The 16,400-nt window shown below is 31.5% G+C and overlaps 1 protein-coding gene across 1 annotated transcript; it reads right to left on the reverse strand.

Annotated features, from left to right (window-relative positions):
- Positions 1–1,195: 1,195 nt before the first annotated feature.
- LOC131062966 (protein HEADING DATE 3A) lies at positions 1,196–2,814 on the reverse strand. The gene is made up of 4 exons (XM_057996712.2): positions 2,589–2,814; positions 1,922–1,983; positions 1,780–1,820; positions 1,196–1,574 (listed from the first exon to the last, which is right to left on the reverse strand). The coding sequence occupies exons 1-4, from the start codon at positions 2,787–2,789 to the stop codon at positions 1,357–1,359; spliced, it is 522 nt and encodes a 173-aa protein (XP_057852695.2). The 5' UTR covers positions 2,790–2,814; the 3' UTR covers positions 1,196–1,356.
- Between the last annotated feature and the right edge of the window lie 13,586 nt (positions 2,815–16,400).

Genomic DNA, 16,400 nt, shown 5'->3' on the forward strand with positions numbered 1-16,400 from the left:
AAAACATTGGACACTAAATCAATGAATGTTATAACAACTATTAGAAAGTGCTAAACTAATGGATCCTTTCTCCTAATGTAAACAAATAAATTTATCAATTTTCATCATTAATATTTTCTTAAATTTTAAAAAAATTAACTTAAAATTGTCAACTAACTTATGTTTTATTGATACTTTAATGTGCATCACATGATTTGTTGCTTTTTAGATCTCAGGAATATATTTTATTCAATTAAGAATACTTATCATCAACATTGACAACTTTAAAGTCATAATTATTGGTAAAATATTGTTAAAAATATTGAACATTAAATATATATAAATAAATTTGTCGATTTTCATCATTAATATTTTTTAAAATTTCAAAAAATTAACTTGATTATAAAATTCAATAATATAGATTACTTAAATTTTTTTTGGCCATTCAATAATATAGATTACTTACATCAACTTTGAAACAAATTCCAAAGTCATATAAATTCATATATCAAGCTAAGAAAATGACTATTTATTTAAAAGATTCCCACAATGACTCAACAATTTAAAACATCAGTTTTGAAACAAATTCCAAAGCCACAAAAATTCAAAATATCTAACCAAGAAAATAATTATTTATTTAAAAGATTCCCACAATAATTCAACAATTTAAAACATCAACTTTGAAGAAAAATCCAAAACCACAAAATTCAAATATCTACTAAAAAAGAATAACTATTCATTTAAAAGATTTTTACGATGACTCAACAATTTAAAACATCAACTTGGAAACAAATTCCAAGGCCACAAAAAATATCTAGCCAAGAAAATAACTATTTATTTTTAAAGATTCCCATAATGATTCAACAATTTAAAACATCAACTAGAGTCATAAAAATTCAAATATCTACTCAAAAAAATAACTATTCATTTAAAAGATTTCTACAACACTCAACAATTTAAAATATCAACTTTAAAGCAAATTCTAAAGCCACAAAAATTCAAATATCTAACCCAAAAATGTGATTATTTATTTAAAAGTTTCCTACAACAATTTAAAGCCACAAAAATTCAAATATCTAACCCAAAAATATGATTATTTATTTAAAAAGTTCCCACAACAATTTAAAGCCACAAAAATTCAAATATCTAACCCAAAAATGTGATTATTTATTTTAAAGGTTCCCACAACAATTTAAAACAGATTGAAAAAGCCATAGCAAAAGAAGAAAACGACTATTTATTTAAAAGATTCCCAAGAAAACTCCTTAATGTTTTATAATAAAGTAGTTGAAAATTTGTGGTACCTATCTAGTTGAAAACTAAAGTAGCATAGTGAAGTATATGATGAGCATATAAGGTAGAGATGAAGCCATCCAATCAACGTGTTCGGGGTGCTATTTCCCTTTTAGCGTTGAAGAAAACGGCGGCTAGAGGCGGCGCTAGACGGCAGCTCTGCGCAAAAGTTCTTGTATTAAAGTTTTGGCGAGATGACGGCGGAGATACAGTCTGCCACCCCACCTGCTTAAACAGCACAAACACGAACCTGTGTATTCCTAACATCGGCCTCGGTGCCTCGTAGCTCACCAACTCTCTCCCTGCAAAATCAACAATATCATAAAATTCATCACCATGACCCTCCTCACAATGAGAAAAGTGATCATAATTAATGACCATGACCGTCACAAATGGTAAGAGTGATCATAATTAATGACCATGACCGTCACAAATGGTAAGAGTGATCATAATTAATGACCATGACCGTCACAAGTGAGAGAGCGAGGGTGCGTTTGTTTTCCGTACCGAGAGAGGCTGAGGTTGCAGCAGGTATATCAGTTACCATCCTGCACAGTGCACAAAACTTAATTGTCTTTTCGTTCTCATTAGCTATTGAGTATTGAGTCTTTATAACATAGGTAGGAATGGAATGGAATGGAATGTGTACCAGTGAAGGTATTCTCGATGCGTGGGATCGCTGGGGTTGGGCGCATCCGGATCTGTCATGATCTGAAAAATGCAGTGTTACTATTATGGTCAATAATATAATTGAATCGAATTGAGTTGCATAGGGGAGAGGACTTAGTAGTTGTGCACCCTAACTTCACACTTCTCACAATCTTACGTGAAAATTTCAGATCACTCAAATTTTTTTACAGCAGCTTACTTGGTGAGTCCTCTGCTTATAACTAAGGTTTCAGGGCCACATCATTAAATATGATGCCACATCAGCATGCTTTTTGTCAAGGTGTTCAAAACAACTCAAAAAAATGAGAGAGACCAATATGCATGCAAAAGGGCCCCAATACTTGTGCAGCTGATGTGGCATCACATGATTGGTTACTTTTCACAACAAAGGGTATAATTCATTTGGTGAAATATTAACAGGTAGATGGAAGGTACCCTAAGAAGACTGGGAAGAAAGGACGTGCATTTGTTTTTGCAGTAAGAGTGGAAACGGAATGACATTTCATCAAGGAGTGTACAACATATGATAAAAACAGGTTAATCTATTGCATCTTGATCCTTTAGACGGTTGGATCTCATAAAGGTAATTAAAATTCTTTCATTCATTCAATCATAAAATGGTACGCAAATAAAATGAAATTACTTACCAGGGTGTAGAAGGTGCGTAAGTCGTTGGGATCGCCGCCAATCTCGACGCGTGGTTTGAGATTGACAGCAGAAGGCCTGAGTTCGTAGCCATTTTTTACTTCAGTGGTAGAATAAGTGACGGAGAAGGAGATGGTCCCTGGCGTAAAGGGGTCGAGCACATCTCCTATTACTCTTCCCGTCGTCAGCGGATCCCGAGACATTATTCTATCTATCTATCTAGGAATGATGCTCTTCTGCTCTGCCCCGTCCCTTCACTAGGTATATAAAGGCACGAGGGAATAAGGAATAGGAAGAGAACATCATAAGAAAAGTGGAAAAGTGGAAAAGTACGTGCACCTAAGTTACCAGAATTCTCGAGATTAAGAAAACTATCCACAAACCAGGGCCGCCCGTTGCCTCATAGAGCAACCGCCTCGCGCCGGTTACCCACTCGCCTCACTATGGTTACGTGCTTAACTTCAACTATAAATTCAGCGATTAATTCTTCGTTGGATGTGTCATTAGTGTTTTTTAGATTATACTTTGTGATTTTGTGTGTATAGAGGTTTTAGATCATACCTTATAATCTAGGTAGGCTAAAGATCTAGTAGTTAGTATGTTTCAATTGTTCTAATAGCAGTTGTTGATTTAATATCAGTACTTAAGTGTTGATTTAATACTTATATTTGTTGATTTAATGTTCAATTTTTTTTTTTGGCAACATTGTACCAATAGTTCAATATAAAAAAAAAAGTTGTGACTTTAATATCCATAATTGAATGAAATGTACCCTTAATTGTAAAAATCAACCACTCATGTGATGCCACATCGAGTGTACAAGTATGGAGGCCTCTTATTGGTCTTACTTGTGATGCCACATCGAGTGTACAAGTATGGAGGCCTCTTATTGGTCTTACTTTTTTTTTGCTGTTTTGGACACCTTGGCAAAAAGCATGCTGATTTGGCATCATATTTGATGACGTGGCCTTGAAACCTTAGTCATAAGTCTAGTAAAAAATTGGGACTGATTTGAAATTTATCAGGTAAGATTTTGAGAAGCACGAAGTTAGGGTGCTCAACTATAAGTCCTCTCCCCTATTATGAAAGGGTTGTAAGACAAAAAATCATAGAATGTAATTTGAGTTGATTAAAAAATCTTGAACACATATGAATTCAGAAACAACATTTTCTTATAAATTGTGAAAATCTCTTAATATTGAAATATAAAAATATTTACTTTTTATTGAAAATTAACTCTTACCTTTCTATTTGTAATTTAAAAAAAATGTTTATCCATTATAAATATCTTGAACAAAATATGTAGACATTTTGAAATCTGCTATCATTCTTAAGGTCTGTCAGTGTATCTCCAGACATTATTGTGCTGCTTTGCTAGCTAGGTATATAAAGTCACAGAAAAAGCGATAGGAATCGGGCATTCCATTGAAACAATAAGAAGCGAACAAAATAAAATACAGAAAAGTGGAAAGTAAAGCGAACATAAAAAATACCGAAAAGTGAAAAGTAAAGCGAAATCCAATCAAACACAGCAGAATTCTGTCCATGAACCAGGGCCGCCCTTCCGCTCAGAGAGCAACCGCCTCGCGCCGGTTACCCACTCCTCACTGCTCACTTGCCTGTATCTGTCTCTGCATTAACCCTACTCCTTAGAGTGGCTTGTGTGGGGCCCTCTTAAATCATTATTAAATAAATTAAATTAAATAATGTTATCAATTTTTTAATTTTTTTTTAATTAATTCAATTATATATTTATATATGTGTGTGGGAACAAATTGTTTAGGTGATTTAAAGATAAGAATGACAAAAATGAAAGAAAATTTCAGTTAAATTAAAGATATAAAGTAGGAGGTGTGCCCAACTCTTTAAAAAAATTAAATCATAAAAAAACATAAGGTACGAGATGCGTAAATAAAATTTTATTTCTAGGTGTTTGAATGGGCAACTCCTACTAGGTCTAAGTGTATTTTATTTTGACTTTGAATAGTGAGAACAATTATGAAAGTATCCTTTAAGTATGTTTATGGTCCTTTTGGAATTTAAATTTATTTTTGAAATAGGGGAAAGGACCCAGTAGTTGAGCATGTACCAATTGTTGTGAGGGTTGTTGATACCTTTTGTTCCAAAAATTGAACAAATAAAACCTATTGTTTGAAACAAAAAATATCAATTTTTGTTATGAAATGTACCAACAGTTGTTAGGAAATGTACCAATAGTTGTTAAGAAATGTACTAATATTATAAAAAGTAACCAATCAGGTGATGCCATGTCAGCTGCACAACTATTGGGGTCTCTTTTGCACGCCTATTGGTCTCACTTTTTTTGGGGGCTGTTTTGGACACCTTTGCAAAAAGCATGCTGATGTGGCATCATATTTGATGATGTGGCCCTGAAACCTTAGTTATAAGCAGGGGACTTGCCAAGTAAGCTGCTGTAAAAAAAATCGGAGTGATTTGAAATTTCCAAGTAGGATTTTGAGAAGCACGAAGTTAGGGTGCACAACTATTGGGTCCTTTCCCCTATTGACATTTGAATATACAATACAAGTGGAAATCTCATCAAGAGTTTTTATGTGAATTTGATTATATGTCTTGGTATATATTTAATATGGACAATTGATTGTAGATGATATTTTGTGGCTTTATATTTTGATTGGTTAGTTCCTTCATTTCCTAATTCATTAGATTGATTCTTGTCACTATTTGAATTTTTCATGATCATTGTCTTAGTAAATCTCTTTAATTTCTTCTTCATGAACCAGTCAATATTTGAATCCTAAAGAAAGTTAAATAATTATTTGTGTTACCTTAGTGCAAGACAAGTATCTATACTATTTTATTATATGTATTCATCATTGGTTTTTTTAATCAATAGTTACCTTCAATTATATGATTTGTCTATTGATTGGGTAATAGTCCCATGTATCTTAATAGATAGCTTGGGGAGTTCAATGCGCCCATTGCTAAAATTTTTTTAGGATCTTATTTGATTTCATAAGCCTAATATTATTTTCCCTCATAAAATGATTTTTTTGTGGAAGAGATGCAAGCTCTTTTTACTAACATTTGAAAACATATTCAATGTCAATGTGTTTAAGCTCAAGGTTGTATATATATTATTGAACATGTTCTATTTCATCATCTAATATTTATACTTGTATTGGTTTTCAAGAAAAGGCCTACTTATGTTATTGTATTTCCTTTGACTTTATTGACAAAATTGATAGTAAAATATTTAATAGAGAAGTACTTAATAAATACAAAACACAAATATTTGCACATATAACCTAGTAATATACCTCGAAAAAATTGTGAGAAATGATCTCTCAATTTTATTATCTCAACAAAAACTTGTTGTTACAAAACTCTATAAATCATAACAAAAAATATGACTTGCATAGTTATACAACATCTTTATTATTGAATCCTCTTCAAACAAGACTTTCTCAAAATAGAAAGTGTGATTTGTACAACTACATGTTGAACATGTCATATGGTTGTCTAATTAATAAATATTGTGAAAATAATTGACTTCACATATAAAAAAAAATTGGTTGGAGATTTTAACGTCATTCTTTATCTTGAGGAGAAACTTAGAGCTATATGTATGCTTTATTAATATTCAATTATGTTTTGTTATAATATCTCTTTTTTTAAATCTTGTAGATGTATCATCAATCACATAGGTTGAATTACACAAAACCCAATTGCAGGCTTTACACTTGGCAAATAGGCAATGTGGTCTTGAATCTACTTCAAAATGATTGGATATGTTTTCAATATCTAATTATTTGATTGGTGATAATTGGATTATACCTTTAGATATTTGATATTAGCATAGTTTAGATAATTTGCCCATTAGTATTTCTTTTTTATTTAATAGAATAAGGCCATATTCAAGTTCCAATTAATGTGGCTTTATGATCAATATTTACATGATAAAATGGTAAGGTGGTGGAATATTGAAATCCTTCCTTTTAAATTGCTATTCTCTCTAAAAGGTTTCAATATATAAATTTTAAACATAAAATATGAAACAAATATAGTTTTTGTAACTTTTTTTGGCAAAAGAGACAAGTGCGAGAAAAATTGAATGATATTAGTTGTAAGAAGATATGCTAATGTGATTAGGGATTGAGAGCTAGAGGCCCTCCATCAAAGTGTTATGAATTTTTCATAAATGTATGTTCTTGTGCTAGTCGGTGAACTCCCATAAAAAGAAAGTATGACTCTCTGTGGACATTGTCCCTATCCTACTCACCCACAAGTGGAACCACGCTTGCTGGTTCATAGCACAAACTCTCTCCTTGTGACTAGTATCCTAGGGTTGAAGATGCACCCTTAGGTGCCATGGTAATTGGTTATCAAGACTTGGTACCTCAAATTATGAGTATAAGAGGCCTTCCAAAATGGTAGGCATTTGAAATCAACATGGATTACTGGTATATAAATATAGGTAAGCAATTATGCAATAGAGAAAAGTTAGATATGGAGTTCAATTATGTTCTCCCTTGGGATAAGTGTAAACAATTACTTAATGAAATTGATTTTTAATATTACATAGGATTATCCATCAAAGCATTAAAGAAATATGATTCAAGATCATGATAGTATGATAGGATGATAGTACATGCAGCCAAGGTGCATATTAAGGAACACAAATTTCGGTAGTGATATTGACACCTTATAAGAATAGAAAGTTGAGGTTTACAAGTGATGATGGGAGTAATACATGAAATTAATTTATGTTTGCATAGAAAAATTAAAGAAAATAACATACAAAATGCTTCAGACATATGAAATTATGCATTATTTTCTTAGCATGTATTGAGGTGTCTGGGACCATGCCTATCCTTATTTGAGATAAATTCATTTGGTTTTATCCATGTTTCATCAAACAACCATTGAACTCATATGAGAGTGTGAGGATTATTTTATGCGAAACCTATGTTTTGTAAGTATTTTTTGGAGTCCTGGGGGATTCTTTTGGATTGCAAGTAATGATGAGTGTCCAAAAAACTTGATGACCCATTAATGATTAAGTGAAAAAAATGCTTTTTCTATTTTGACTGTTGAAATTACAAAATAAATATTTGTAGCAAAAAGATTTTATTTACTAACATTGCTATGATTTAGTAGCTTATTAGGAACTATGTTTTGAAAAAAAACTTTATCTATTCTCCTAAGAGATTGTACGACATTTTAAAGAAAGAATGTATTTTTTTTGTGTTTATTGGAAAGTAGGGGAACGTAACACACTAATGTAGTAATAATGGAACAAATTCTATAGTTTTAATTTAATAAGTACATAAATACATGAAAAAATTTAATGTATGTAGATAATTTTTTTTTTATCAAGCCTTGAATTGATTGATGCAAAAGAAAAATGTGCTATTTCTATAACCAGCTAGATTCTAGAAGTCAAGAAATACAATAAAAAAAATGAATTTAGCTTCAATCTAAGCCTGGGATTTGACGACAATTACAATGCCTTTCATTTTACGTTTAAAGAAAAAATATTAATTATAATAGTTTCGAATTCAATTGTGGAAACTTGATCTCATTAAAATATTCATTGTCAACAAAATATTTAATTTAGACAAAATATAAAAAAAATTACTCTCACAAACAACTTAATGATAATTTTAAAGTTTTTAATTGTGGTTGTCTACAATTTAGTTTGAACAAGATGATAATGGAGATGTTGTTTATTGAAAAAAAGCCTTGTAATATATGCAACTTTTTTTTAACTTAAATTCTCTATTTAATTCATACTCAAAAAGCTTGATTATAATTAAAATAGAAACTATTCTACAAATTAATATTAAAATATAATTTCAATTATGACAAGTTTCTAAATTCATATAAAAAATATTTAAAATAAATAAATTGACTTAAGTTTCTAAATTTATGTAAGAAAATAGATACTAAAAATTCATATTAAAATATTATAAAATTAGAAACAACTTTATCCTATCATTTTAAAATATTCTAAATAAATTTATATTTTAATAATAAATATTAAAAAATATATATATAGATATTAAAAATTATAATACCATATAATATATAATTTTAGAAAAAAATAACCCGTCAATGAATACACTCCAATAATTTTTTAGCATGTCATATACCATCTAAAAATTAAAAAACTGCTATGTAGACTGTCAAATTCCAAGCCTACTTCAATCTATCTGTAAAACCCTACACAACCCAACATCATATTCATGTTGCACTTGCAAGTTGCACCTAATTCTTCAATGTAGTAATTTTTTTTTGATGGGTAGCAATAGATATAGTAATCTAAGAATATCTGGGTAAGAAAATAGTAAAGAAACAAATTAGATTAGGTACATATGATACAAGTAAAAATAGAAAGAAACAAACTACAGGCAACCCTTTGCGAGTGTAATCCTTGTTCTTACCTTGACTTTGAGGACAAAGACCCCTGCTCACACACCCTTCAACGAATAATAAAGAAATGCATAGCCTAAAAGAAAAGTTCCAAAATTTGTTTACCCAAATTTAGATTTCTCTATGTCCTTTATTGAAAACTAAATCAGATCGATTACCTACAAATATATACCCAACAAATGACATTGAAAACATTACCCTTGTTGGAAGTGGATTGACTCTGAGAGGGGGGGGTGAATCAGAGTCAATAATCAATTTAACTCTCTTTAATTTTTTCTTACTTTGGAAAACTCTTTTAACACACATATGACACCCTAACTTGTATCGAAGCATGCATTTCTGATTAAACAATATATATAATTGAGTAATCTTGATATGCTTCTTATTGAACTTGTCAAAGCATCAAATTATGACTGGTAGAATTAATTAAAAAACAAAGTGACCAACATAAAGAATTAAAATTTTGTAGAACAACAATGAAGCATAAATAAATGTATCAGAGCATTCATCTAATGGAACACATAAAGTGGATTAGCACACAACACAGATTTTCATGAGTGGAAAACCCTCTTGGGGTAGAAAAACCACTCGATAAAAGAATATTTTATTATCTCAAGAAGCACCCACTCCTTACACTGTATTTAGAAGTCTCAAACTTCAAGGAGCACCGACCCCTATGTCACAAATGATATCAAGAAAATATCTCCAATTACGAGCACTGATAAATTCAGAAGTGCATCATATTATGCAACTCTCAACTTGTCAATCACTGAACAAGATTAATACAAAAGATGGTCTATCACTGCCATCTCTATTTTTTTTTTGTTACACCCTGTTATATTCAAGAGATCTATCCTTCATCAAGCAAAACCAACTAACAAAACTTCTTCCTTGACCACGCTCCAAAATAAGGTTCCCAAACTGTAATACGGGTTTTATAGAACTGAATCACAACCGGAATAAAACTGTTTTGTGTGTTCATCCTTGAATAGGGTTACCAAACCCTAACTTAGGTTGGAGTTAATAAAAATTTATCACCAAAATAAATGTACTGCATAGGATCTCTTTAGAAATACTTCTTTCCTTTTCCCAATTTTTGTTTCAAAAAAAAATTACTTGTGATTATTTCTTTGGAAGAATATAGTAGCAAGAAAGATATTTTTAATCTTTGCATTTTTGATAACTGGAAAAATACTCGGGACCATCTTTTTCATTTTTCTAAAAATAGAAGAGTAAACACTTTTATCTTTCTATTTTTTTTCTCTTTCACTTCCATTTTACTTTTTACCCTTCATGGTTTGACAAGAGAAAACACTTTTATCTTTCTTTCTTTTTTCTTTCACTTCCTTTTTTACTTTTTACCCCTCACGGTTTCACAAAACATACTGCAAAAATAACAATTTGACAATTTGATGCTAAAACAATTGCGAGAAATCCCCACAAAATTAGCCATAAAATATTATCATCTGAAGCATTCATACCTGTAGATTATTAAATAAAAAAATACCACAATGCGAATTTGAAGAACCACTGGTCACTGAACCTACCTTCTTCTCTTCCACAAAAAGTTTCACTATCAATGAATACCAAAAATTAATCTGCTTACACCTGTCCACTATTCATAGAGATAAAGCTATATAGTCACCAAAACCTTTTTGTCATCAAGGACAATGCAGCATAACAAAGGTAACAACCCTTTGCAGAGGTTTGATGGAATAATGGAGAGGGCATCTTGGAGCGCCTTGCAGGCAGGCGCTGCCATGCATTCAAAGTTGCTACTGTGCTTCCTGTTGGACATTGCCACAAGGGGCTTCGTGCAAATTTTAGGCCCATGCTTCCGTACTTTTGCATACATGTATACCAGAGCATTTCTAAGTGAGATATATGATTATAACAGTCCTTCCATACCTGCTCCAAAGCTTCCAAAGCTTCCATTTTGGCACAAGCTGGGAGTGGGGGAAATGAAAATTGTTGTATTTGAAACCTGCATATGTAGATTTGACCGAGCGGGAAAAACAGTTTTGAAAATTTAAAATTTACATGGCACAAACGGCACATAGGAGTAACGGCAAAGGAAACAGTGAACATGACAGGTTGAGAGGGGCTCCACACAAGGCACACAAGGAGTACGGTTAATGCATAGAGATGCAAGCAAGCGACCAGTGAAAAGTACCAAGCGTAACCCTGACAGAAATGACAAAACGGAAAACGGAAACAGGCTTAAAAGTTAGAGCTTAGTGTGTGCTCTTTAAGCCATCCCTGGTTACTTGCTTAACCAACGAATCCTTCAGTGGTCAAATCTTAGTTGGATATGTGTATCATAATGAATTCACTTAAGGTTAGAGAGCATGAAGTCTTCAAACTTTAGTTGTAGATAGTTAAAGTGTATTTTACATTTAAAAAAAAAAGAGGTCTTACGATATTCCACATTGTAACTACATGTTGACGAAGTTAGCCCATTCAACTGGTCCCACTCCTCTATAGTGTTGTAGTTAGCACACATGACTACTAGTTCCTTTCCCCTATCGTATTGTAGTTTTTAGTTGGATTTTTGTTTGGAATTAGATGATTGGTCAATCGGTCTTTGATTTCTGGATGAAATTGAATGGTTTTGATTGAATTCATTATAGATCAAGTCTAGTGAAATGGATGGATATCCATTAATCTTGGATCTCAATGTAAGGCTTCTACTCCCTTATTTTTAAAAAAATAGACAATTACTACTATGAGATTATAGTGATTAACATACTATTATTCTTAAATGAATGATTAAATTTTTATTTATTTTTATATAAAAATGGTGATTATATATTAATTTTTAGTGTTAACATGTAAGTATAAAGATACAAGTATATTTCTTTGTTTTGAATTCACTTTGGTTTTTAATCCTTAATGTAATACTTTGGTGTATAAATGATATAATTTTGTGCAATAATTGACATTCATCCTTTATAAGGATTGGGCTTGAACAAGGCCCTATTCCCTAAAGATTGGATTCGACCTTTAGTCTTAGGTCAACCTCACCTATCTAACCCTAAACTTGGCTTGGGGTTGTAAGTGTAGTATTAACCTCCATTTTTCAATCTTAAAACTAATTATGGGTCCTAGTTGTAATGATTCCAACTGGTCTTATTCATTCACTTAAGTATAATATATCAAATTTCAATGATAAGGTTTTGTATAAAATGATAAAGTGTTAGGTCATTTAGATTGTGTCCACTCATGAACTAAAACAATCAATTAATAGAGCTTTGCATTGACATCTAGAGTTATAAGGACAAATACATAAGAATTTGTGTTATGCTTGATGTGTCTTCAAACTTATTCAAACATTGTTGAATTGGTTTGACGAGACTAGGTACCATTAAAATAAGATGCAAATTTTCACTCTTGATAATAGGCTCTATTAGTGTTTTAAGCACTACCTAGTCTAGGTTCACAAATGCTAACATATTTTTGAAGACCATAAGTACCAATTTCAAGACCATAAATCTAGGTTGAAGCAAGCGATTTTCTAAATGAGTGTTGCATTTATGCTTTTGAACCTTAATAGAGCATATGTCAATTTATAGTTTTTTAGAGATTCATTGTTACATATTTAATTGTATAAGCCTAAGTTAGATAACAAAACTACACATGAAACATCCATTGTTACATATGGAGCTAAGCATCTCTTTCCCTCTTTGTTGATTTCAGAATTTGTTTCAGTGCTTTAGCTAGACTCGACTTATTTATCCAAGTTAATTGTGATATTGGTTGCTTTAATCGATAAATTAGCCAAGTAGATATTTTGGAGAGGATGCATGTGGTCTTTATCCTCTTCATTTTGGCTTGACGTGTTCCACACCCTTACATGATCTTTCCTTAAGGTTTTCTAATCTCTTACCTCATTGTAAATTTGATATTGCTAATTGATTTCGTCTTTTATTTGAAATCTTATTTACATTAGTTAGAGCTAGATTTTCATTATGGATGCCTTTTCCACACTTATAACTTAGGATAACCATTAGTCCTTAGCTCTCAACTTGAGGGTTGTGTTCCCATAAAAAAAAATTAAAAAAAAGATGATTACTATAAAATTAGGATGATAAACAAACTCCTATTCTTAAATATCAAATAGTTGGATGGTTAAAGTTTTTTTTTATAAATATGGAGGTTAATTACCGATTTAGAGTGTTGATATATAAGTGATCTAGGTATTTACACTTATCTTTATTTATTTTGAATCCACTTTTCTTTTATATCCTTAATGTAGTAGTTTGGTGTTTAAATGATATAATTTCAACTATACATAGTAGTTGACATTCATCCTTTACTAGAATTGGGTTTGAATCCCTAATCCCTAAGGATTGGATTTGACCTTATTATTCATGTTTGTCAAGTCTTGGGTCAAGCTCCCCCGAACAAACCTAAACTTGGCTTAGGACTACGAGTATAACATTAAAAATGGGTCCAAACTTGCTTAGATTGTACTTAAATTGTACTTCTTTTTTATGTACCATTTTTCCTCTTTCAATAATTCCTTCTATTCTATGGATAAAATCAATTATTCAAGGGGCATGTCTTGTTACTAACATTATTATGTATAGATATGTAAATGATTATATGATCTTTTATATGATTCTCATATGAAGAGCACCTACACAAAAGCGAACATCCTTACATATTGTAGTACATTATATGAATATGATGACAATATCATTTGAGGGCCATGTGAATATTTAATTTATGTGCTTGTTTGTTAGTGCTACATACTTTACGAAACATAATAATTCTACCATTCGCATACACCTTAAAGTGGGGGTTACATTGGGGTTACTAAAATGTAATGGTATACTTCGCATACCCATGTCATATCCTATTTAGTTTTATGCCTAATTTGCGCATAACGTTTAGTATTATATTAATGTTATTGTTTCCATATGTTTTACATATTTAAATTAATGAAAAAAATGAAAGATTTGCACCCTTTGATTGATAATGTTATTATTTTATTTAAAAATATAAAAATAAAATAGATTTGTATTCTTCTTTGCAGACCAAAAAATAAAATAACATTTGGTACTAAATATATCTATATATAAATTATTATTATTATTATAATATAGATATTTATAAGAAAACAAAGCTCAAGTGAACTTAATGCATGGAAAGCTCAAGTGAACTTAAAAGTGAAGTTGATGCATGAAAAGCCCTATACAAAGGAGTTCTGTTTATTGGAGAAAAAAGAAAAGGACGAGGTAATGGAGTTGGGAAGAAGAAGAGCGCCGCCCATACTGTGTGTAACATGAACCTTAATCTCTTTTGACTGGGATTTCTCTGTTTAAACCATACACCAGATTTAGCAGTTTATTGGACAACGATTTAGGAAGTAATAAGGAGAAACTCTTTTGAGTAGCATTCAAAAGAGGTTAGGATTCATGTTATACAGTGTATGGGTGCAATGCAACGGTTCAATGGGTGCAATGCAATGGTTCAAGGACACAGTGTATGGTTGCAAGGCAATGGTTCAATGGGTGCAAGGCAATGGTTCAAGGACACGCAGTTTAAAGGTATGTTATATCTCCATTCTTTCTTTTCCCTAAATCCATTTATTCATGCATGCCCACCTCAGTCGATAAGCTTTACATCTGCATGCATAGAAAGATAACTTGTTCAACCTGAAATGTCATTGTAGAAGAGGTTGCCTACTTTTCTCATTGTAAAATTCCTATCGATGCATGTATAAAGCACTCAGATTTGATAAAGATTAACTGTGCTAACCCATTCTTTTAGGCATTATCTCTAATAGATCATCATCATGCATTGACTATATTACCATACCCTAGCTCTTGAAGCTTTTTATCAAACAGTTTTGTTCCTTGTCTCTGTTTCCACCTTGTGCCTGCATGTCTGCCATTTCTAAATCTTTAACATTTTAGATTGCAGAAAATTATCGACTTCTCTTTTCTTTATTTGCAATGCATTGTAATCTGTTTCAGGGTCGCTGTGGTATTTTCTTTAAATGTAATTTGTTTGTGATATAGGCATCCCTTATATGTTGGATCTCCTCCATTTCCATTGATGTGATCTTTCTGGATGAACATTGTTGCAACTACAACAATTAACAAGATTCATCTATCTTTATGCTCAATGGATCAACATTCCTTGTGCCCACAAATTCTGTAATTCTGTAATCCTGCAATCTTGCACTCCCAGACCTTTTTCATTTCAGCACAACATTCAATCTGTCAGATTTAAACAAGATCATCGCCCATATCATATGTACAACATATATATTAGATCAGACTAGTTCAAGAGCAATAATGTTGAGAACTGATGCTGAGTAATAAGTTTGAACAGCTCACTGGGAGATCCACCATAGTATTCTGCAGTTCGTTGATAACAATGCTCAGTTCTATTTTTAGGATTGTCAGTTAAGAAACTCATGATATTTTTAGGATTTTAAGTTGAGAAGTCTGAGTACTATTTATGTGCATGTACCAAAGATGAGTCCAGTTTTAGTCTAAATTTAGGGATTGTTATTCTTAAATAGAGATGCCCTGCTACTGAGAATGTTAAGGGCTTCTCATAAGAAAAAGACCTCTGTATTGAGGCACAGTGTAATAAGATTTGCATGAGTAAATAAAAGAATTTTTTTGGTGTAAACATTGTCCTGTTTTCTGTACTTTCTGTGTTTATTTCTGTATCTTCTATTTATTGCTCTGTTTCTGTTAATCCTCTGTTTTTTTTCAAGAGTCTACAAATAACCCAGAAAGAACGAAATGCCCAAAATATTCATCAGACGAGTTGATGAAATAGATGAAAACACCTGTTCCACAAGCTGTAGAGAAAGATCTGGTCGGACAATGTAAAACCTAAAAACAAAGAAACCTAGTTTGGAGGAAATGCTTTAGATCCAGACTTGGCGTCTTTTCACATTTCAAGGAGGTAAATCAAAGTTTGTGACATTTGGAATGAAGATTGATCTTTGGGCACCATTTTTGGTGATTAAGATCTTAATTTAGCTCCTTGGATGTGGAAATATAGACGCACAATTGAATGTAGAGTTATTTTATCATAACAAGGAGAAATAAGAGCAAAAGAGGTTATTCACAAGTACATCAGTGTTTCATGTTTTAGGAAAATAGAAGAATAGAAGTGTGTGACATATTGTATTCTTGTTTCAAAGATAATGCATACTTTCGATCTTTCTTTTTGGTGGAGTTTTTTTTCACAAAAGTTTTTCCATTTAAATCTTGTGTTATCTGGTGCCTTTTAGTTTGTTAATTTGTGCCTCTTTTTAACTATCTTATGGTGATGCTATCCTTTATTTATTATTGTTACAAATTCGCATAAGGTGGTGTTGTTAAACATGTTACATTAACTAATGTTTAGCATCATAAAGAAGATGGATATAA

Source organism: Cryptomeria japonica, chromosome 2 (assembly GCF_030272615.1).
Source record: "Cryptomeria japonica chromosome 2, Sugi_1.0, whole genome shotgun sequence".
Lineage (NCBI taxonomy): Eukaryota > Viridiplantae > Streptophyta > Pinopsida > Cupressales > Cupressaceae > Cryptomeria > Cryptomeria japonica.